Source organism: Micromys minutus (assembly GCF_963924665.1).
Source record: "Micromys minutus genome assembly, chromosome: 27".
Classification (NCBI taxonomy): Eukaryota; Metazoa; Chordata; class Mammalia; order Rodentia; family Muridae; genus Micromys; species Micromys minutus.
Window position 1 is genome coordinate 36,631,663 of NC_137962.1, and position 21,845 is coordinate 36,653,507.

Here is a 21,845-nt window from a genome sequence, read left to right on the forward strand (position 1 = left end):
AACTCACAGAGATCTGCCTGCATCTGCCTCCCAAGTGCTCAGTGCTGGGATAAGAGGAGTGTGCCACGCCTGCCCTGCCCTAGAAAAGGTTCTTGTCACACGTTAGCCTCTGTCTCTTATTCACCCTCTGTTTCTTGGTGGGTCAGCTTCTCCTGGCAACACTCGTCCACTTGGAGATGGGTAAAGCAGTTTTCTCCTTGTGCCAGAGACCTGTGGCCAGGGTCGGCAGCCATGAGGATAAACAGAAAGATGAGTCCTGAACCTTCTAACAAATGGTGCTTGTGTGCTGGGGCACTGCTGAGCACACGGCACATGCCAGATCACCATTCATTAGGGTCAGCAAAGTCCCTGTCCTTGCTGGGGATCCAGACCTCTGAAGACCAAAGGCTCAGAAGTCCCAGTGGATTCCAGGCAGGTTCTCTCTGCTTCATCTTCAGTGTTTCGTTTGAGAATCCAGAGCTCTGCACAGATACAGCATGCACTCAGAAGGGAGGCAGGAGCTGAGCAGAGACCACACCAGGCAGCCCCACAGGTCCCCTCCTACTTCTCAGACCACCTCTGTGGTCCTACCCCATCCTGTCCTGCTCCCCCAACCCCACTGGACACAGTTTCTCTGTGTAACAAGCACCACCTGACCTTAGTTTCTTCAAAACAGAGTCCTTCTTGGACCATGCTCCTCCCAGGTGTAGCAGAGAGGAGTGAGTTTATTTTCACTGTTGCTATTCATAAGCATCTGCGAAAAGACATTTTTGCCATGTGTGGTTCATCCTAGTGATCGAACACCTCACTCACGTGACTCTTAACCAGCAGAGTATAAATTGTCTAATGATGTGAATGAAGTTGTCTATTGCATGAGATTTTAGTCTCTCACTTATCAGCTCCATTCTCCCAGGTCCCACCACCTTTACAGCAGTACTCCACACTGACCTGACCAAGCCAGCTCAGTCAACAGGGTCTCTAGGGAGGGAGGGAGGATTAAAGACAGAAATGGCGATTGGACAACATTGTAACATGACTCCAGTCAGTGCTGAGGCAGAAGCAGGTTTATTTTTCTCCAGTCTGCTTTTATACCATTCTAGGTACTTGCAGAGAATAGGGTCAGTTCTCAGATCAAAGAGGAAGTAATCAAACAAGGTAATAAATAGAGATCAGACTAGGCAATAAACAGAGCCAGTGGTCAGTGTTTCTAGGGGCTTATCAAGGTGACTGAGATAAAAGGAATATTGCACATTCCTGGGCTGAGTTTACCTTGAGTTTTGTGTCTGCCCAAATGTAAATACTCTTATCTGAGCCTACTTCTCTGTCATAACCCAATGTCAAATTCTGGTCAGATTTCTAGAAGCCTCCCCAGAATCTCTCACACTGACTTCCAAGCAACCCTCTTCTTTCAGTTTCCCCTTAAAATCACAGGTATGTGCCACCTTGCCTGCTAGGAGGATCTTATTGCTCTGCTTGCCTGGATGTCCTTGAACTCATTAGATAGTTTAAGATAGCTCAGAGCTCTTGAACCTCCCCTGGATTATAGCCATGGTTTTTATAGAGAGAAAGGATCTGAAGAAAGTCGAAACAAAAACAAAAAAGTAAATCACTCATATATAAATTACTTTCTATTTTAGTCACTGTTTTGTTGGAGTTTGAGGAATTGTAGTTTCCTTTGGACTAGTAATAGATATCCCTCATATAACTGCTTATACATTATAAATTTAAAACAGGTAGCAAATGTCCCTGAAGGGACATTCTTTAGTATCTCAGATTTAAATACGATAACCACTGGTATTCTCTTAATTGGTGTTATATTACATGATAATTCAAGCTTGCTCTGGAGAGATGGCTCAGAGATTAAGAGCACCGACTGACTGTTTGTCCTGAGTTCAATTCCCAGCAACCACATGGTGGCTCACAACCATCTGTAATGGGATCTGATGCCCTCCTCTGGTGTGTCTGAGACAGCTACAGTGTACTCATATAAGTAAAATAAACAATTCTTTGAAAAAAAAAGAAAAAGAAATCAAGCAAAGAAACACATGGAAGGAGTTGTTTGTTCAGTCAGTTGGTTGGTTTTTCAAGACCCAGTTTCTCTGTGTAGCCCTGGCTGTCCTGGAACTCATTCTGTAGACCAGCTTGGAACTCAGACCTGCCTGCCTCTGCCTCCCAAGTGCTAGTATTAAAGATGTACACTACTATGGCCTGGCTTCCTATTTTTTTTTTTCTTTTCTATTTTGTGTGTGTGTGTGTGGTTGTATGAGGTTATGTGTCGTCCACCCCATGCTTGAAGGATACTGTGGAACAGATAAGAGTATCCAATTTCCTAGAACTGGGGTTACAGATGACTGTGTGCTGCCACGTGGGTGCTGGGAATTGGACCTGGATCCTCTGGAAGAGCATCTAGTGCTCTCTTCACCATTGAGTCATCTTTCCAGCCCCTTTTCTTTTTCTTACCCCTTATGCTCAAGTCCATATAAAAAAACAGAGGACTCTAGGAGCTTCCGCCAGCCTTACACCCACCGCCTCAGGTCAAGACTAGACCAAGTATCAGCTTCCAGCCTTGGGTCAAGGTTAGGCCAAGTTTCATTCTCCACCCACAGTTCTCAGGAGGAGCAGGAACATTCTTGAAAAACCAAAGATACCTGACCCCCCTGGTCCTTGATAGAGTTCAAATGCATGTCATATGCTTGCTAGCAAATAGATTCAAAGGTTAATATGCTTAGCTAATAAATTTAAACTGTAACCTTGCTGATGTAACCTGTACTCCTAAAAAGTATAAAAACTGCTTGTTATAGTCCTTTGGGGTTGCCTTCCAGTCACTCGCCATGAGGGGGACTGATTGAGGGTCGACCCTGATGTGCTGTAAAATAAGCCTCTGGCATTAGCATCGAATTCCATTCTCGGGTCTAACTGGGAGGGGTCTCCCGGTAATGAAGACTCACTTCAAATCTTACAAAAACATTTACTGAGCCTTATCCACTGAGATGGCTCAATGGTTATGGGTGCCACCTGCGCCAAACTTCTTGACCTCAGTTTAGTTCCTGGTCTCTGCATGGTGTTGGGAGAGAAGCGGCTCTTATAATTCACCCTCTAACCTCCACACATGAGGTGTTTCATGCATGTGCCCACACACAAAGATATAAATAAATAGCATAATAATAAAGAGATGTAGAAGGGGCAGGTGAAAGTGTTATAAATAAGGTGCTCAGCTAGCCTGCCTTTCGGGGACTCATGTCATCGTCCTTCTGCCCACTGCCAGGTGCGTCACATTTCCATTGTTGCCAGAAATTGCATAACACACACACTCTTAAAAGATACCTCTGGACATCACAGTGCCCTCCCCCCCCATTCCTTCTTTATCTTGTTCGTTCCTTCCGTCTGTCTTTATCTTCCTCTCTCTTATGTCCCCACTCTAAGATCCCTTTTTGCTCTCCCCCAATAAGCCTTGCCCTAGATCTGTTCCTGCATTATGTCTTAGCAGCACACCTTGACCCTGACCCGAATTTGGTCACCCACAAGGTGAAAGGAGAGAATCAACCCTTCTGACTCCGACATCCACACTTGGGCTGTAGCACACACAGCAGCACAGTTACACTCACACACATAAATAAATAATATTAGAAAAAGCTGGAAGAAAACAAACATCTTCAGTAAAATCTCTGGTCCTGGGAACTGGAGGGATGGCTCAGTAATGGTTAGGAACACTTATTGCTCTTGTAGAGAACCTGAGTTCAGTCCTTGGCACCCACAATGGGCACCTTACAACCCTCCAGGACTGGGAATCTGAAACCTCCTCCTGGCCTCCTGGGCATCTGCACTTGGGTACACACACCTATATCCAGTCAGGTATATACAGTGAAAATAAAATAAATCCCCAACTCCACTTCAGAAGCTGGCTAGACCTGGAATCCTTCTCAGGGGAAAACTGAATCTCAGAACAGCTTGAGTAGACATTCCTAAAACCCGAGGACCGTCCCAGAGTGATGCACTTGGCAGCAATGTACAGGGTCGTCTCTGTCTCCTCACTACGGGCAGGCCTGCTGTGCTTGGCATTATGTGTATAGATTCTTTTACTTACAGTGTTTTTTCTCATGTGCAGAGGAATCATATAGAAAAAAGATAATTTTCTTCACTTTTAATTGATGGAGGCACAGCCCCAGAGGTGACAACTCTTGGCCCAGGTCACAGGATACTGGTATGGGAATGAAGCCTGAACTAATTCCAAAGCCAACAGAATGGTTAATGTAAACATGGTCTGGGAAGGATTTTTTTTTCTTCCCAATGTTTCAAACCCTTTAGTGCTGAGAATTGAACCCAATCCCTCAGACCCCATGTTAGGTAGCTACCCACCCCAAAGCTGTACCCTGGGAGCGTTGGGGATGTTCCTTGCTTTGTTTTGTTGTTTTGGTTTTTCAAGATGGGGTTTCTCTGCCAAACTGTTCTCACTGTCCTAGAACTCCCATTCTAGAACTGGCTGGCCTTGAACCCACAGGGATCTAGCTGCCTCTGCCTCCACAGTGCTAGGATTAAATGACACCCACCTGGGGAATGTTCTTAAGGCAGGTGAATGGTGAGATTTACCAGCAAACAGAACAGTATCGGGGAGAAATCAAGGAAATCCATAGGCAAAGCCTGTGCAAGAAAAAGAATAACCTGAGATAACTGAGATTCGGTTACTACGTGGATAAAGGAGCACATAGAGAGAAAATTCTTTTTGCAAAAGGGTGTGCCAGAATTCAAACACTCCTAGCATGCACTCTGGAACAGGAAGTTCACCTGATTTTTTTTCCCCCAACAGCCAATGGTGACTCTATCTTTTCTCCACTGGTTCGGGTCAAACCACAGTCTTTCAAGACCCTGTTCAAAGAAAATGAAGGAAAAGAGGAAGGGGGTCCCATCAAGTTCTGAGATGGTGAGGGTGGTGGGGGAGGGTAGAAACTGTGTACACAAAAGCTTTACCAGGTGGGTAGATTAAAAGATGTACCTAAGAGCTGGAGAGTGGCTCAGTTAATTAGAAGCACTTAGTGTTCTTGCAGAGGGTCAGGGATTTAGCACCCAGGAGGCTCACAGCTGTGGGTAACTTCAGGTCCAGAGGATCTGACATTTCCAACTTAGTGTTCTCCAGCATGTACTTAGTGCACATACAAACACTCAGGCACAAACACAGGAGCACACAATAACACAATGAAAAAGACTCACATAAAATTTTACAAGTTGGAGGAGATTTATGAAATACTGGCCCTCGGTAGTCTATTTTTGATTAAAAAAAAAAAAAAGCAACAAACATTTCCCACAGTGGGTAAAGGTCATCAAGGGATATTTTCTCTTGTCTTCTTTTTGTCTCACTCCCCTCCCTTTTTGTTGTTCGTTTTGGTTTGGTTTTAAAAACAGGGTCTTATCCAGGACAGTCACAACTACAAAGGGAAACTCTGTCTTGAAAAACAAAACAAAACAAAACAGGGTATGTAGCCCTGGTTGGCCGGAACTCGTTTTGTAGACCAGAGCTATATCCACTTTGCGCCTCTGCCTCGAAGGCCTGGCTCGCGGGGCCAGTGCGCGGGGCTCTCCCGGAGACTTAAAGCTCAAGATGACAGGGCGTCCTACTAACCTTGGGAACCAGAAGCAGCTGGGATCTGAGTCCCGCCCTTGTTCCCCAAACCCCACCCCACCGTAGGGCGCGCCCGGCAATCACCCACAACCCGACACTATTTTCCGGTTCAACCCCTTTTCCCGCCGGTTCCTATCTCCGTGTGGTACCAGGGCTCTGACCCCGCCCATCGCCACGCCCTCCATCCTAGGTGCCAGTACTTTTCTTTCGGCGGCGCAGGCCCCGCCCCATCGTGGGAGGGCCGATGGCCACTGCTCCTCCCCATGCCGCGCAGCTGGCCCCGCCCCGGGCCCCGCCCGGCCTCTGTAGCACGCGACCCTGGCAGTGGCTGCAGCTACAGCGCTGGGCGCGCGGAGCTACAGCCATGGCAGTCGCTGTGGAGGGCGCCCGCAGGAAAGAGCGCATCCTCTGTCTGTTTGACGTGGACGGGACCCTCACGCCAGCTCGCCAGGTAAGGGCCCCGAGGTTCGGAAGCTCCCGCCCAGAGTCACGCGGGCATCCGTGACCCAGCGTGAAGCCGTCCCCCGCCATGTCATCGCAGACACCCGCGCGACCCGGTCGGGAACGAGGAATGCAGTGTACGGACTTCTGTCATCGAGGAGATGGGACTCAGGCCCTCTCGGCCTTCCAGGCCCCAGCGCTCTCCGCGCGGATTGGCATCCACGTTCATGCGGGGAGCGCAGAGCCTGTGTCCAGCCTCCGAGAGGAGCATCTATGGGAGGGAGGGCGGGTATCCCCGGCTCCAGGCTTGCACAGGCGCAGGCTGGGCACTGGGATGCCCGCACCCCATTTTAGCACTAGGATGCACAACTAGTCAGCCCTCAAGCTAGCATGAGAACGCTGCGTTCCTGGCAGAGCTCCGGGCGCTTCCAAGCCCACAGTCGCCCTCTGCTGAGGACAAGAAAGATCTCTTGAGTTTTTGCACTCTGGCATCTACAGGCCTAAAACTGGGTTTAGCTCCTCCTTAAGCCTCTTAAGGACTTTTACCTTCCTCCTCGGATTGGAAAGAGAGAGAGAGAGAGCTGCTTTTCTGACTGAGTTTGGGGTTTTGTTTGTTGGTGTCCTTTTGGCTCCACCCATGTGGAGGTGAAAGGCCCCAGGGCCAGTCTGTTTACCATAGAATCTCTGAGATACAGTAAAAGTGAGAGTGTATTCTCCTATCAGCACTACATGGTTTACCCTCCAGTCTTTGCTGATACCCAGTTTTTCTCTCTTCGACTCATCCTGGGTCGTTCTTGCCCATCCTTCTCCCTTGTGGGGACCACCAGGACGACCTGAGAGAAGCAGGGAGGCAATGCTAGTGGGCAGAAGCGCGTGTGAACCTAAGTCTTAGCTTCCTGATAGACCTTTCTTTCCCCTCTCCAGAAGGAGTCGGGCAGCTTTCTTTCCAGCCATCAGCGATGGATCAGGAAAATAGTTGCAGGACTGGAAAGAGGGTGGTCCCACTGAGGCATGCGTGCCTGACCCCTGTGCTGTACTGACTTGGCAAGGCCTGAACAAAAACTGCCTATCAGCTTGTCTGCTGCTAAACCCTTGAGCTTGATGCTTTTCAAAGCTAATTTTTAACTATACAGCGGATCACAAGCCCATTATTTCTCTAAAGAAAGAAAACTTGAAAGACTACCTTGACCTCACCAGTCTCCCAGGCCCAGCCCCTGTGCATGAGGTAATATCCCTGTCTATGTAGTATGGTTCCTTTGACACCTTTATCTGGACAGCTTTGCCCACAGGAAATATTAGATGTTATTTTGTGAGGCTGTGTTGCTGACTTGGCAGTATTCTGTTCATGGCTTCCTACAAGTTCCTTTAGACCGCTAACAGTATGTTTTAAGACCTTGCCTTGTTGGAAGCACAGGTCTGGCTTTATCTGTGCCCTGGCATGGTAATATTTCCAAGGAAGTATGTGTCACTGTCTGGCTGATAAGTAAGGGAGTTGCTTGCCGCTGGTTTCTCACTATTATAAATACCCCAAGGAGCAGAGATGTTGAAAAGCTAGTCAGCAGGGTATGGGCATTGTAAGTTTCAGTAGATGTTGCCAAATTGCCTTTCAAACAGTTGCACCAACTTATGTTTTTGTGGTCAGCCCTTGAGAGCTCCCAGTTCCCCTTTACCCTTGCCTCCAGCTAGGGTCTTTGATATCCGAACATATGGAAGTTTGAATTCTGACTCACTTGTTCAGGTTTCCTTGGTGGAGAATATTTTTCCACTTTGGACACATTCATTTAGATAATGGTAACTGTCATTCCTTATATGGCTCCTGGTGTGGCAGGCATGTTATAAAGGAGGAAAAAGGCAGAGCCCTTTGCTTAAGGCCTCTTGCTCAGATACATGAGCCAGAGCTAAGCAGGTGGAACTTCTGAGGTCTCTGCCTTGCGCCAGTGAAGACTCTTTTATTGGAAAGGTTTGCTACCAGAGACGATTGTGGGTTTGGATATTTTTCAGGCACCGAGCATGTGCATAATGAGTTATCTCGGCGGTAGGAGTCATGTGGAAACACATCTGTTTGTGTTTTAAATATAAATGCTAAACAATGTATAGACAAATTTTGATGCTCTCAAAATTTTTTCTTTTAGACAGAACTCTACTATGTATATGACACTTGCTGTCATTGGACTATTCTGTGCTCAAACTCCCAAGTCCTAAGATTGTAGGCATGCTCTACCGTGCCCCCTGCTCTTGCTCTAGGTTTGCTTTCTTACATAAGACCTCTCACGGTGTAGCCCAGTGGGTGGCTAGCCTAGAACTTTACATGGCCTTGAACTCACCGAAATCCTCCTGCCTTCCTTAAAAGTCACTGTGTGGCCTGTGGCCAAAGATGCCCTCCCTGCCTTCACCGATTTAGAGTGTTGGGATTATGAGTAGGTGTTACCACTTCTGGCTACCGAGTTCTACTCTGAAGACAGTTTATTGTTGAGTGTTGTTTGTTCTACGTTTTATTTGCTTGTGTCTATCAGGACATGCAGAAGCCTTATTGAGGGTGTGGAGGTCAGAGGACCTTCCCTGGGATTGAACTCAGGTTGTTAAACCTCGGGGCAGGTTCCTCCACTCACCAAGCCAAACCCAAGACCACATGCCCTTTCAGCCAAAATGTCCAGCCCTATATTCTGTGCTATATTTTTAACATATTTCTGGGTTTTTTTTTTTTTTTTTTTTTTTTTTTTTTTTGCACCACATCACTTTATGTTAGTGCTCAAACAGTCGTGTGTTTTCTATGTCTGGCTTTTTAATCAGGAGTGCTCAGATTCAGGTAGGAGGGCTCACTGATTCTAATAAGTGGAGTAGAGGTCCCCTACTTTTTGACAACCCAGTCCTTCTGTCCTTCCTGCCTCACCACAGAAAATTGATCCTGAGGTATCAGCCTTCCTGCAGAAGCTTCGCAGCAGGGTGCAGATCGGCGTGGTGGGTGGATCTGACTACTCTAAGATCGCTGAACAGCTGGGTGATGGGGATGAAGGTGGGTGTGGACAGCATCTTTTTCAGCCGGGGTTGGGGTGTGGAGCTGGGAGATGTTTGGGTACCTCTCCTGCTTCCGTGGGGCAGAAGAGGTGGAGAGGGAACAGCCAGAGCGCTACACCCTGAACATTTACTGAGTACCTGATAGTAGCCAGGCGCCAGAAACAGAGCAGGCTGCCATTAGACGGGGCGCATTTTAATTTCTCCTTGATGAGACTCGGCTTCCATTTATTTATTTACTTGTTTATTTTCTGTCTCTACTGACAGAATGGTTGGCAGTGTCTGATTTGTTGAGAATGGCTATGTATCTTGCTTTAGGGAGACATGGTAAACTTATCAATTCTCTCCTTCCCCCATGTGGGTCCCAGGGATCGAACTCATGTTTTTAGTCTTGGTGGCAAGCGTTTTTACCCACTGAGCCATCTCACCAGCCTGTTTCTTGGTTTTTGGAGTCAGAGTCCTACTCTGTAGCTTTGGCTGGCCTGGAACTCAGTGTGTAGACCGTTAACTATGAATGGACAGCCACCATCCACGACACTCAGCCTTTTGTTTTGAGACACAGTTAAAAGCTGAAGCTGACCTTGAGCTCATGGCCATCCTCCTGCCTCAGCCTCTTGAGTCTTGACATTATACATATGGAGTGGAGTTTAGACGGAATCCTAATACCCACCACATCCTGTGCTTATTTTAATGGTGAAAATTAAACATTAAAGTAATCTGGAAACCCTTGGTTTTATCTAAGGGTCAGGAATCTAGAAGTTTCCTTTAGTTTTCCCTTTCCTTCTCTCCTTGTTTAGTCTCTGTTTCCATCTGTCCACACCTCCCTTTCTACCCCAGTGATACCACCTGCCACCTGGGCATCCACAGGGTATCCTAACCATGCTCCCTGAGCCTTCCTGACTCCCAACTGATTCTTGTAGCACCCGGAGCTGGAAACTGCTGTGCAGCCTCTGTGGGTAAAGAGAGACTGGGAAAGGTGTCTGGAGTCTTCATGCTAGAGGGTGTGGGAGCAAGGTGGAAATGGCGCCCTCTTCTGGGCATTCCTGGGAAGTTGTCCAGAAGAGGGAGCTGGATCGTAGAAGATGAGTGGAGGGGATCCCAGGGTGGGAGTACCCTAGGCAGAAGGCCCTACCTAAGCCATGGCCTACAGGAACGACTGGGTGATGTGGGAGCAGACAAAGGTGAACAAAGGAAAGGATGCCAGAAAAGCCAGTTTAGGGCGGAACAGATGGCAGTGCTTGCTCTGGGGTGACAGTGGGTCCTTGTCTCATGCTCATTTTTCTCCTGGCTTCTCCATGGGCCCCAAGTCATTGAGAAGTTTGACTATGTGTTTGCTGAGAACGGGACGGTGCAGTATAAACACGGACGGCTACTCTCCAAGCAGGTCAGTGTCCCCAGGCCTTGGCTGGGATACCTCGCTTTTCCACACTGGGGTCCTGCCAGCTTGCGTTTGCCACAGATCGAGCCTTGTGTTCTTTATAACAGACGATCCAGAACCACCTTGGGGAGGAACTCCTACAGGACTTGATCAACTTCTGCCTCAGCTACATGGCCCTACTCAGACTGCCCAAGAAGCGGTAAGGCTCCCCTGACCTGAGGCTTCGGGGAAGAGAGTGGGAGTTTTATTTATTTATTTATTTAGCAATGGGTGGGTGGATTCTTGAGATTTACATGCCTCTGCCTCCAGAGTGCTGGGATTAAAGGAATGCTCCAGCACCGTCCAGCCGATAGGTGGGTTCTTATACCCTGTAAGGCCCAGGGGACTGTGGTTCTATATTGGACACGTTTTGAAGTCAGAGCTGTTCTCTCTGGCTTGCTCTCTCACCCCTTTCTTCGTCACCCCTAGTGGGACCTTCATTGAGTTCCGGAATGGCATGCTGAACATCTCACCTATTGGCCGCAGCTGCACCCTGGAGGAGAGGATCGAGTTCTCGGAACTGGACAAGGTGCCGTGCGCTGAGCAGCTCCGGCCCCGTCCCTCGCTTATGAGCTTTGCTTTCACATCAGTAAAGTGGGCTCTGAGGGGCGTTTTCAGTTCAAACTTGGACACATCATCTCTGCAGGCACATCAGTCTCTTTCCGTCACTGCTGACCTGCTTTCCTGGTGATCTGTGGCACCAGCCCCTGGTGACCCAAGCTGTGGCCACATTACTATGGCACATTCCTGTTCACACCAGATCCAACAACTCTATAGTCTCTCACATCTTCATGGGACACTTTTTTCCTCCAGGATACCCAAGTCCCTTCCTTTGCTCTCTGTCCCCTCTGCTTCCAGCGTGCCTTTGAGAGCCTTTTAAACACACAGTCCTTCTGTGGTCCCCCAGTGCTGGCTGGGGGGTCTCTCTCTGCTCTTCTCGGCTCTCCAGTCTTCTGTCTTCAAAGGTCAAGCATTCAGTCCCTCCCTGAACACACCAAGTGGCTGGCTTTTGTTTCATCTTTTTGGTACCCACCCAGGCTGCCCTTAACCTCCCTCTCCTCTGCATTTTGAATGCTGGGTTTACAAGTGCATGCCACCTTATCCTCCGAATCCAGCTTACCCCCCCTGACCATTGCCTTGCATTTAGCCCACCTCCCTGGCCGTCACCCTTCCGGGGATCCCGAGTTCATCCATCCACACTTCCGTGTGTCCATCCCTCTGACTCGGCTGCTCTTTCCATACTCCCGACTGCAGCCATGGTCTCCGCTCACTCTGTACATAGCAGTTTGCTGCTTCAGCACGGGCTCTCTGCCTGAAGCACACCACCCTAGACCAGGCCTATTCTCCCCGCCCCCTGGCTGCTATGTCACCTGTCGGTGGGACCCTCCCATCACACTCAGCCCCACACCCCTTCTATGCCCTGTGCAGAGACCTGTGGCACTGGGGATGGATCCCATGGCCTCGCACATGCTAAGCAAGTGCCCTATGACTAACCCACAACCTGGCCCACCCCAAGAAACATTTTCTTTTTGAAACAGTGTCTTCTTGGTGTGCAGCCCAGACTGGCCTCAGAGTCACTGTGTCACCGTGCCAGCCTCCCGTTTGCTGCTCTTCTAGGTGTGTCCCACTGTGCCTACCTGCCATGAGATGCTTTTGAATGGAGGAACAGGTGTATTATTCTCATCCTATTGGTGTGGAAACCGAGGCTCTGAGATTGGTTGCAAAACGTGGCTTTATTTGGCTGGCTGCCTGCCCTGTGGTGTTCCCCTGAGAGTGGGCCGGTCATGACATTGCCACTTGCACAGTGTACAGAGGCCCGTAGGAGGCGGTGGGTGCAGGAAGAAGGGACTTTTCCTGTTGTAGTTAAGATGGATCACTGGAAACCTCCCAGCCAGGTGTCCCCTTCCCATTCCCCTAAGGTTCCCAATCTGTCCAATTCACCCAGTGGGAAATTCAGCTTCCCTGACCAAATGGAGACAGAGAACGGATGTTGAGATTGGCCTGGAGCAGAGATAGGGAGACACACATGGCTGGTATCCCCTAACCCTTGCCACAGCCCCAGCCCCTTCCTTTGTCTCTGGTTCTTTGTCACTCCTTCTGGACCTGAGGTGCATGGATGTTCCTGTAACCTGTGACCCTGTACAGTCAATGTGGCACATGCATGCTTAAATCTCCTTGACTCCGGGGACAGGTGGGACGCCTCCTTAGACAAGGACCCTGTCTTGGTCAGCGCAGGGTCATCATGTTGGACAGATTAGGGCTGGACTTGGCACATGCCCTGTCCTATCACCAGTCCACCTGCTAAAGGGGGAAGTGCAGCCCCTCCTGACCCTGGGCTCTGAGTGTGGGGACCCCCCGGTGCTAACCCTGAGGTACACTCACCTCCTAGGAAGGCAAAATCAAGGCCAGCAATGAGCTCAGCTGTGAGTCTCTCAGCTCTGGTTTGTCCTTGAGGGAGAAGCAGACAGTGGCCTAATTGCTTCTCTGATTGTTTAGTTTTGGCAATGGGCTCAGAGAGGTCAGGTAACTTGCCTAGAGCCACACAGTATCTACCAGGCCTAGAACCCAGTCAGCATGGGTCCTGCCTAACCTGACTCCCATGCTCTCCCACCTTTTCCCTCCAAAACCCACTGACAGGGGTCACTGGTTTCTGGGTCCAGGCCTCAGCACTGCTGCTAAGGCGAGGTGACCTTCTGATTCCCCATCTGTAAAATTGGGGAAGACCAGGAAGCTGACTGGGTTATGGGCCTGGTGTACAGAAGGCCCTCTGATCCAGCGCGTACCCTTCCCCTCTCCAGAAGGAAAAGATCCGGGAGAAGTTCGTGGAAGCTTTGAAGACAGAGTTTGCCGGCAAAGGGCTGAGATTCTCCCGAGGTGAGCCTTCCCTGTGGTGGGCTCAGGCATAAGCAGGAGACACTTTATCTGTGGCAGCTTTGCCCACCTTGTTCGATGACCCCCTAATGCTGAATTGTCCCCACCCTTCCTGAGTCCTGTCCAAAAAACTAGCTAGGAAGTCAAAGGCTCTGCAGATCTCTCTGCAGCTGACTCAGCTCACCTTTGCTCCCAGCTGCCATCTCAGTGTGTTCCCCAGAAGGCAGAGGGAGGACAGATGCTGTGGTCACATAAGAACCTGCAATGTGTCACCTGCTGCTCACAGCCCCGTGTCGTCCCACTATGGCCTGTGTCCCCTGCTCGCTGTCCTTGTGGGTCTCCCTGGCCATGTCTACCTTTGTATGAGACAGTACAGGTCCCAGGTCAGCCCTAGGTGGCTCCCCAGGTCGTATAATGAGAGGTAGATGTGCATGGTGCCATGTGCCTGAAATTCAAGTACTTGAGAGTTGACGGGCAGATGGGGGAGGAAGAACAGGATTTCAGGGCTCTCCTTGGCTACACTGGACATTCAAACGATACAGGAAAGGAGAGCGCTTTTCCCAAGTTAGCCCCGTGAGCCTTCCTGCTATTAGCCTTGTCTGTCCCTCCCAGGACTTTGTCATGACCCCCATCTTCCACAGGAGGTATGATAAGCTTCGATGTCTTCCCCGAGGGCTGGGACAAGCGCTACTGCCTGGACAGCCTGGATGAGGACAGCTTCGACATCATCCACTTCTTTGGAAATGAGACCAGTCCTGTGAGTGTGGCCCCGCCCAGTTCCCCTCAACCCGATCCCTGAGGTCCAGACAACACATGGCCACAGAGCAGACTCCTTAAGGGCCTCCCAGAAAAGTCACTGTTCCCATTCTGCAGTTCGAAAGATTGAGGCTCAAAGAAGGCTAGACACTTGTACCCTGTCGTATAACAAGTCAGGACAAGTCTGACAGGCCTAGACTCCTGGCAGTTCTAAGGAGGAGGGGGTCTATAGGAGCCAGTATGGCTCTTGGGCCCCAGTCCTGGGCACCTCCCTTCTTGTAGGCGTCACTTAAGATCATGTCTTTTCTGCTCTACCTCTGAATACAGGGTGGGAATGACTTTGAGATCTATGCGGACCCCCGGACTGTCGGCCATAGTGTGGTCTCCCCTCAAGACACTGTCCAACGGTGCCGAGAGCTTTTCTTCCCAGAGACAGCGCACGAGGCATGACGGTGCCCTCAGCTGAGCATTGGGACCTTCAAAAAGCTCTGACCAGGCCTAAAGACAGAACCGTGGGCCCAACGCCTAGCATCCTGTGGGGCACTGCAGGCTCACCTACACAAGACCAAGGTCTGTGTAGAAAACGTCCCCAGCCAGGTGGCTCCTGACGAGACGCATTCCTGCACTCCACCCTGATGGCCCTGACCTCTCTGATGCTGCTGGTTTTGGGGACAGAGTAGGTTTCACCACAGAGGGTGGCATGTGAGTTATGCTGTGAAACCTGCTGCCCACAGACTGACAAGGGGCATTACTCAAAGGACTTTATCACCGATATTAAAGTTCCCAAGACAAGGTGTGGTGTTAGCTCTATCTGAAGGTAGGATGGCTCCTGCCACATGCTCTTATGGCCATGTTTTGGGGCTTGCCCCAGAGGTCTTTGATCCACTGAACCTCCAGACATGCTGTGTCTGCCCTTCCTTAGCCCCTTCCACAAGAACACTCATAAGACAGGCAGCTCAGGGCAGAGTGGGCCACAGTTGAGTTTATTGCCAGTGTTAGGGAATCCGTGGCTGGGGTCTGAGTGGGAAAGTTTCTGATGAGGTGCTGCAGGGCCCAACAGTAGGGAGAAGGCCTTGGTCCTACCACTCAGGCATCCTCAAGGTGATGACTAAGGACCTGCTCATAACAGGGAGGCCTGGGTAGCCCTGGGGGTCAAAGAGTCTGTGCCCTGTCACCCAGTGCTGGGATAAAGGCATGCTAGAGATTAAACTCAGGCCCTCAAGCTTGCTGGGGACCATTCTCCAGGGACAGGCCTTGCTGGAGAAGCCCAGTTCACAGTGGGGTGTCAGACAGGTCCTTCCAACAGTAGGGGACTGGCCAGCACCTGCTAGCAGCTCTAGGCTGCTGGCCTCTGCAAAGAGTACTAGGACAAGTTGGGGTGCAAATGCCCCCAAATGACTACCCTGTGGTCCTGGAACCGCCTACAAGGCCAGCTAGACAGCCACGGACCCCTTCATCCTGGTCATCTGTGTTCACACTTCTGGACTGGGTCTCAAAGGTCACTATTGTGTCAGGCCCTTATTTTCTTGTTAAGAAACGGGCTCTCTAGAGGGGACATATCTTAGCTCCAAAGGGACTCCGGGTAAGAGGGACAAGAGCCACCTCAGCTGCTGATCTGTCAGGGGCTTATAAGAGCCATTGCATAGCTCTGGGAAGAGGGTCTAAGGGAAGGGGAGGGGCAAGGCCAGTGGTCTTCCTGCCTGAGGGCCATTCCTTTGGGTGTCTGAACCTGGCCTTGCCTGAGGTGACATGTCAGTCCATTGCTACATCCTCAGCTGCTGTCATGGCCAGCACTGGGCAGAGAGCATCCTCAGGGTTTGTGCATCCCAGTAGAAGAGATGGTTCTGTCCAAGGTGGAGGAAACCATGTCCCCTCCTCACCTCAGGGGATGAGTGAGCTTGGCTTCCCCAGCTCAGGAAGGATCTTATTAGCTCTGTGGGGTTCAAAGAACATCTGCAGCCGTGTTCTCTTCAGGGCACCAAACAAACGGGTGGGGACAGGAAGAAGAGCTAGGTTGTCACAGGGACTGGCCACAGACCTACACGTTTTGCCCTCTTCCTCCCTAAAGGAGGCCCCTACAAAGCACTCAGAGGCCTGGCTTCTGAGAGGAAGGGCCCAGGCTGTGGTAGACACCCAGGTCCAGCACTGGAGACAGGAACACAGACAGGCCTGGGTACCGAAGACAGATCTCAGGACAGCAGTGAGGAACAGGCTCACGGGAGAGGGGTCTCCCTGGGTTCTCAAGAACATGACACAGACCCACAGAGACTCAGTATATAGATAGTGGGCAAGAGGGTGAGAAGGTGTGTTTACGTGGCAGAATTGGGAGATAGGAGAGACAGGCGAAGGCAGGGCTGGTAGCTGCCCTCCATCCAACCCTAGGCCGGATCATACTAGTCATGGGTCACAGGTGGAAGCACACATTCACAGCCACAGCACAGACAAGCACACCCAAGGGCTGGTCAGCAACACAGTGCGGGCACAGACTGGCTGCTGCCTGCCTCTTTGTGGGGGTACCTCCACCTGCCTAGGACCCCACAACCTGGCCAGACCATGTCTCGTGAGGGGTATGGGGAGCCAACTGGGTGAGTACCACCTCCACAGCCTGAAACTTCTGGTTCTTGGGTGGGATGGGACACATCTTGTAGGTCACCTCATCTCCTTCTACAGGCACGTACTCCCCCTCGATGCTGGTGGGCAGAAGGGGAGAGATCAGCTTGACATCAGACCGGTCCCCAGGTAGCTCCCAGCCTTGCTAGACCAGGGACCCTCAGCCAACTCTTACTCAGCTGTAGTTTATCTAGGCCATGGGGAATCCTGATAGTTCTTCCCTCTGAGGGGACAGAGAAGCAGGTGTGGCTCTCTCAGGATTCCCGAGTATCAGGGTTCTGGGGACTTGCAGCTCACCCCTCCCAGCATTCCCCAGCAGGGACAGTCGGCAGGAACGCACACCTCGGCAGCCAGGGGAGGGCCAAGGGAAATGACACTGGGCAGGACCTGGCCAGAAACAGGGAAGTTAGGGGGACTCACTCAGAAACATGGACGAAGATGTCCTCGGAGCCATTCTCGGGCGTGATGAAGCCGTGGCCCTGCGAGCGTGAGAACTGCTTACAGACGCCCTTGAACACGGGGCCAGCCGAGGCTCGAGCTGTCCTGGGGAGAGGGGAGAGGGATTGGAGCTGTGGCCTTGAGCCATGCTCAGAACCTCAACCTACCGTCATTAGGTAGATAACAGAGTGGGGTCCAGAGAGGGACAGTGGCCTGTCCAGAGTGTCTCCGGATGGTACAAAGGCATCTCCTGGTTCCTTGTCCACATCCCCCTAAATAGTGCCCCCCCCATCCAGATGTTTAGCTTAAATGGGTTCCACATGAAGGACTTTTGAGCAGAGCTAGGGTATAGCTCAGTGGTGGATGGCTTGCCTGCCCTGTGTAAGGCTCAGACTCCGTCCTCGGCATCAAAAGCCAGAACTAAACCAAAACTTCCCAAGGCAGCTTCTAGCCCCACAGGCCACTCTCCCCATGCACTGTTTATGAAGCATCTTCTCCAGCCTTGGCTCAGACAAGGGTCAGTGTGCAGTTGCTATCCAGATTAGTAACAGTGACAGAAACCTGTGTAGCCAGGTCCAGTGGTACTGCTACAAACCCCAGCAGAATCACCACCAGCTCAAAGTCAGCCTGGGCTCCATAGCAAAGCAGTATCTCAATAAAACACAGGTGATGAGCTGGCTCAGGGTGAAAATGTACTTGCTGCTAAACCTGATCACCTGAGTTTGAACTCCAGAACCCACTCCTCAGAAATTAGCCCCTGACCTCCACACGCAGACCATGGCGTGTACACACACGCACACAACCTACAATAACAATAAATGCAAGACCTCTAGGCTCCCACAAATCATTCCTGTCTGGCCTCAGTCACCTTCCCGGAGGCCCACGTATGGTCCCTGGCAGTCCGCCAGCCTTCCTTAACGGTTGGCTCTGTTGTTTGACCTGCCACAATGGAGTTCCTGTTATTATTAATTATTATTATTATTTTATTATTATTATTTTAAGATGGTCTCACTGTGTGTCTCTGGGGGCTCCAGTCCCTTCATCTGTTGCATCTTTTTACAAGAGTTATGTCTGTGAATACACTCGCTGTCTTCAGACAGACCAGAAGAGGGCGTCAGATCCCATCACAGATGGTTGTGAGCCACCATGTGGTTGCTGGGAATTGAACTCAGGATCTTTGGTGCTCCTAACTGCTCTCCCTCCAGTTCCCTCATCTGGTGCATCTTCAGACTCAGCTAGATGTCCTAATTCATTGCACCCTAGGCTGTCCTTTAAAACGCCTGTGAATTGTAGACGTGTCTCGGTCATCTTGAAGCGCCCGTCAGGAGCTCAGTAAGTGTAAAGTCTCAAACAGCAGAACAAATGGCTGAGATGCCTATTGAACAGTAAGCTTTTGTGGAGTAAAGGGCACTGATGTCACTGGAAGGCCACACAGCTTCCTGGGAGGATGGCCAGACTGGGGGCCATGCCCTGGAGAAACATCATGGGGGGCTTAGGGGAGGGGAAGGGACTCACGCTGAGTATGTCCTGGTCCGTTTGGTAGGCAGAGGGCTGGGCAGGTCCCGAGGAGTGATGCCACCACCACGTTCCCAGATCCTACTGCCCTCCCTGTGGAAGGGGAAAGTGGGCCAGACGGGGGACTTGGGGGAATGGAGAGGTGGCACCACAGGAGGTGATGTAGACTCTGACGTCATGGTGGGGCCAGCAGGAGAGCCTGGTGGGCTCTGGAGCACAGGGGCCAGTGAAGGACTCTCCCGTCCTTTCGGGCAGGGCCTGGCCTCGCCCTGCTCACTGGCCTCACCAGCTATGGACTCCGTCTACAAGAGAAGAGACAAACCCAGTTAAGTCCAGTCAGGGAACAGCTCCGGATACGAGGACAGACAGTTTGAAGCCAGCCACTCCCTCACCAGGAAGACAAACTAATCACATAGTTGAGCATGTATGAGGTTTTGGCTTTAATCCCCAGCACCAAAGCAAAAACAAAGGACTGTGGACAGAGCTCAGTTGGTAGAATGCTTGCGTAACCACATAAAATCAGGCATAAGCCCAGTGTGGTGGCTGCACACCTTTGATCCCAGAGCTGGAGAGGCAGAGGCAGGGGGATTTCTGTGAGTTCAAGGCCTTCTGTGGGTTTGAGGCCAGCCTGGTCTACAAGCTAGTTTTTTTTTGTTTTTGTTTTTGTTTTGTTTTTTTTTTCTAAGACACATACACACACACACTGTAGCTGTCTTCAGACACACTAGAAAAGGGTATCAGATCCCATTACAGATGGTTGTGAGCCACCATGTGGTTGCTGGGATTTGAACTCAGGACCTCTGAAAGAGCAGTCAGTGCTCTTGACCACTGAACCATCTCTCCAGCCCTACAAACTAGTTCTAAGACAGCCAAGGCTACACACAGAGACCCCATAATAAAACTAAACAAAAAACAAAAGAGAAGAAAGAAAACACACACACACACACCACAGCAGGCTTGACAGTGCATGCCTTTAATAATCTCAGCACTGTCGAGGTAGAGGGAGGAGAACCAGAAATGCAAGGTTATTCTGGATTCCAGATTCCAGGGGAAGTTTGAAGCCTGGTTGCAAGACAAAGCAGGACCTGCTTTAGAAGCCCAAACTCCTTCCAGCTTGCAGTTTAATCTCATAACCCATGGGTCTGCGGGGTAGACAAGTGGTAGTCCAGGCAGCTCAGCTTCAGAGTTTTTACCTATGGCTGGTGACCTCCCAACAGTGCCCACAAGACAGGAGTGCAGGTTCTACTGGCGAACTGGGCTCGGTGAGCACTCTTTCTTGACCTTTGATGTCATTTCCAGCTCTTCCCTATAGGTAGTTGTGGGTCTTATTTTATAGGAAGCTTGCTTGCCCTGAGGCCCAAACGCCATTCAATATGCCCCAACACAGAAGCAGTAAGCACACGGTGAGCTCTTGGGAACACGCTCCTGTTCTATTTTTCATTAACCCAGTTTCTGCCTCTCAAAATGAGGTTGAAGGGCTGGGGATGTGGCTCCGTCGTAGAGCATTAACTTAGCACGTTCAAAGCCTAGGGGTCTGTCCCTGTCGATCAGGGTGGGTTGGAGGAAGCTGAACAGCCAAGTTCCCCACAAGAGATTAGTAATTCCCTAGGGAGGTGGTATCAGCTGAGGATTGAGCTTGTACCCATGGGCATCAACATATACCAACCTCAATGCTCTGGCTAGTGCTTCTGTTTATTTTTTATTTTTTTTAAATTCTAAGTAATTTCATTGTCACCCATTGTATACTTTTAGGACCTGGCACCCAGAACCCCTTGGGAAAGTGTGCCTCTACTGAGGGAAAGATTGTAACTCCCCTGACATGCTGTGTGCCCACTTCCTCAAGAACTGTGGAGCCACAGAGCCTAATAGATCACTATAGAAACTGGGACAGGTGGCCTAGAAGACTCGAGGGGACGTCAGGACCAGGAGATCTTCTGTTCTGTTACTACCAGCTGCTGACCTTGGGTAGCACTTTAACTAGCCTCAGTTTCCTCATCTGTACAATGGGACAGGCACGCCCTGCCTCCCCCTCTCACTGGTCGCTGTGAAGCTTGGCTTAGCCTGTAATAGGAAAGCCCTTGCTTAGTCCCTAGTCACAAAGGAGCAGGTCCCCACCTCCCCACACCCTTACTCCTTCACGGCAACATCGTTTAGAACATTTATGGTCTGCGTTTCTGCTATGAATTCATCTATCACTGAGCTGTATCCCTAACTCTTCAGCATCCCCCCGCCCCCTTTTAACAGAGTCTCCCTATGTAGCCCTGGCTGTCCTAGAATTCTTTGAATAGACCAGGGTGGTTTCTAACTCACAAGAGAGCTGCCTGCCTCTGCTTCCAGAGTGCTGGGATTAAAGATGGGAACCACCAGGCCCATTTGCTGTTGTTTGTGGAGACAAGGTTTCATTGTGTAGCTCAGGCTGTCCTGGAACTGGGTCTGTAGATCAGGCTAGCCTCAAACTCAGAGATCCACCTGCCTCTACCTTCCTAGTACTGGGTAAAGGTGTGTGTCATCAGTGCCTGGCTTTCCCCCCCCCCCCCCCGGAGACAGCACTTTACTATATTCTCCAGTATGGTTCACCTCCTCTTTCTCCCTTCCCAGTATACTAGTAACCCCACCCATGCCAGGACAAGGCTCTACCACTGAGATATATCCCTATATCCCAATCCTCCTTCTACAGAGCTCTCCCATCAAACCACGGTCTCACATTTGCTTAGGAAATGCTTTCCCATACCATCCTCTGTGCCCCTTAAGAGGAAAACAACCAAATCAGAAGCTTCAGGTGAGTGTGACAAGCACCTGTAACCCTGGCAACCCTGGCACTCCTGAAGCTGAGACAGAAGTTCCAGGAGGTTGTAAGTTTAAGGCTAGTCGGGGCTACAGAGTAAGAATTCTGTCTCAAACAAAACCCAAACCTTTCCTTTTTTCAAAGACTTATTTATTTATATGAGTACACTGTCACTGTCTTCAGACACACCAGAAGAGGGCATCAGATCTCGTTACAGATGGTTGTGAGCCACCATGTGGTTGCTGGGAATTGAACTCAGGACCTCGGGAAGAGCAGTCAGTGCTCTTGACCACTGAGCCATCTTTCCAGCCCCAAAACTCAAACCTTAAATTAAAAGAAAGGACTGAAAAAGAAAAAAGGAAGGTAGAGAGAGACACATGGGGGTGGGGGGGAGAAGGAGCTGGAGG

General features: G+C 50.5%; 2 protein-coding genes across 3 annotated transcripts; one reads left to right on the top strand and one right to left on the bottom strand.

The window, feature by feature from the left end:
- The first annotated feature begins 5,909 nt into the window (after positions 1–5,909).
- Positions 5,910–14,868, top strand: PMM1 (phosphomannomutase 1). Of its 2 annotated transcripts, XM_080939315.1 has the most exons (9): positions 5,910–6,044; positions 8,930–9,047; positions 10,354–10,430; positions 10,532–10,623; positions 10,893–10,992; positions 12,002–12,080; positions 13,262–13,337; positions 13,976–14,091; positions 14,418–14,558. In XM_080939315.1, exons 1-8 carry the CDS (start codon positions 5,958–5,960, stop codon positions 14,043–14,045), a joined length of 699 nt encoding a protein of 232 aa, XP_080795441.1. In that variant the 5' UTR covers positions 5,910–5,957; the 3' UTR covers positions 14,046–14,091; positions 14,418–14,558. The 2 variants fall into 2 exon arrangements, with proteins under 2 accessions (XP_080795441.1, XP_080795440.1); XM_080939314.1 differs by lacking the exon at positions 12,002–12,080 and having other exon boundaries at positions 14,418–14,868.
- Positions 14,869–16,617: 1,749 nt separating this feature from the next.
- CSDC2 (cold shock domain containing C2) lies at positions 16,618–18,832 on the bottom strand (the record flags this gene model as incomplete). Its single annotated transcript, XM_080939922.1, has 3 exons — positions 16,618–16,780; positions 17,121–17,243; positions 18,654–18,832. The coding sequence occupies 3 exons, from the start codon at positions 18,830–18,832 to the stop codon at positions 16,618–16,620; spliced, it is 465 nt and encodes a 154-aa protein (XP_080796048.1).
- Between the last annotated feature and the right edge of the window lie 3,013 nt (positions 18,833–21,845).

What these genes read in the sequence shown, in the direction of transcription:
- PMM1 (XM_080939314.1), top strand. Translation starts at nt 5,958, where the DNA reads ATGGCAGTCGCTGTGGAGGGCGCCCGCAGGAAAGAGCGCATCCTCTGT. An exon ending in CCCTCACGCCAGCTCGCCAG is followed by an intron (nt 6,045 to 8,929) that starts GTAAGGGCCCCG and finishes GCCTCACCACAG; the next exon opens with AAAATTGATCCTGAGGTATC. An exon ending in TTGGAAATGAGACCAGTCCT is followed by an intron (nt 14,092 to 14,417) that starts GTGAGTGTGGCC and finishes CTCTGAATACAG; the next exon opens with GGTGGGAATGACTTTGAGAT.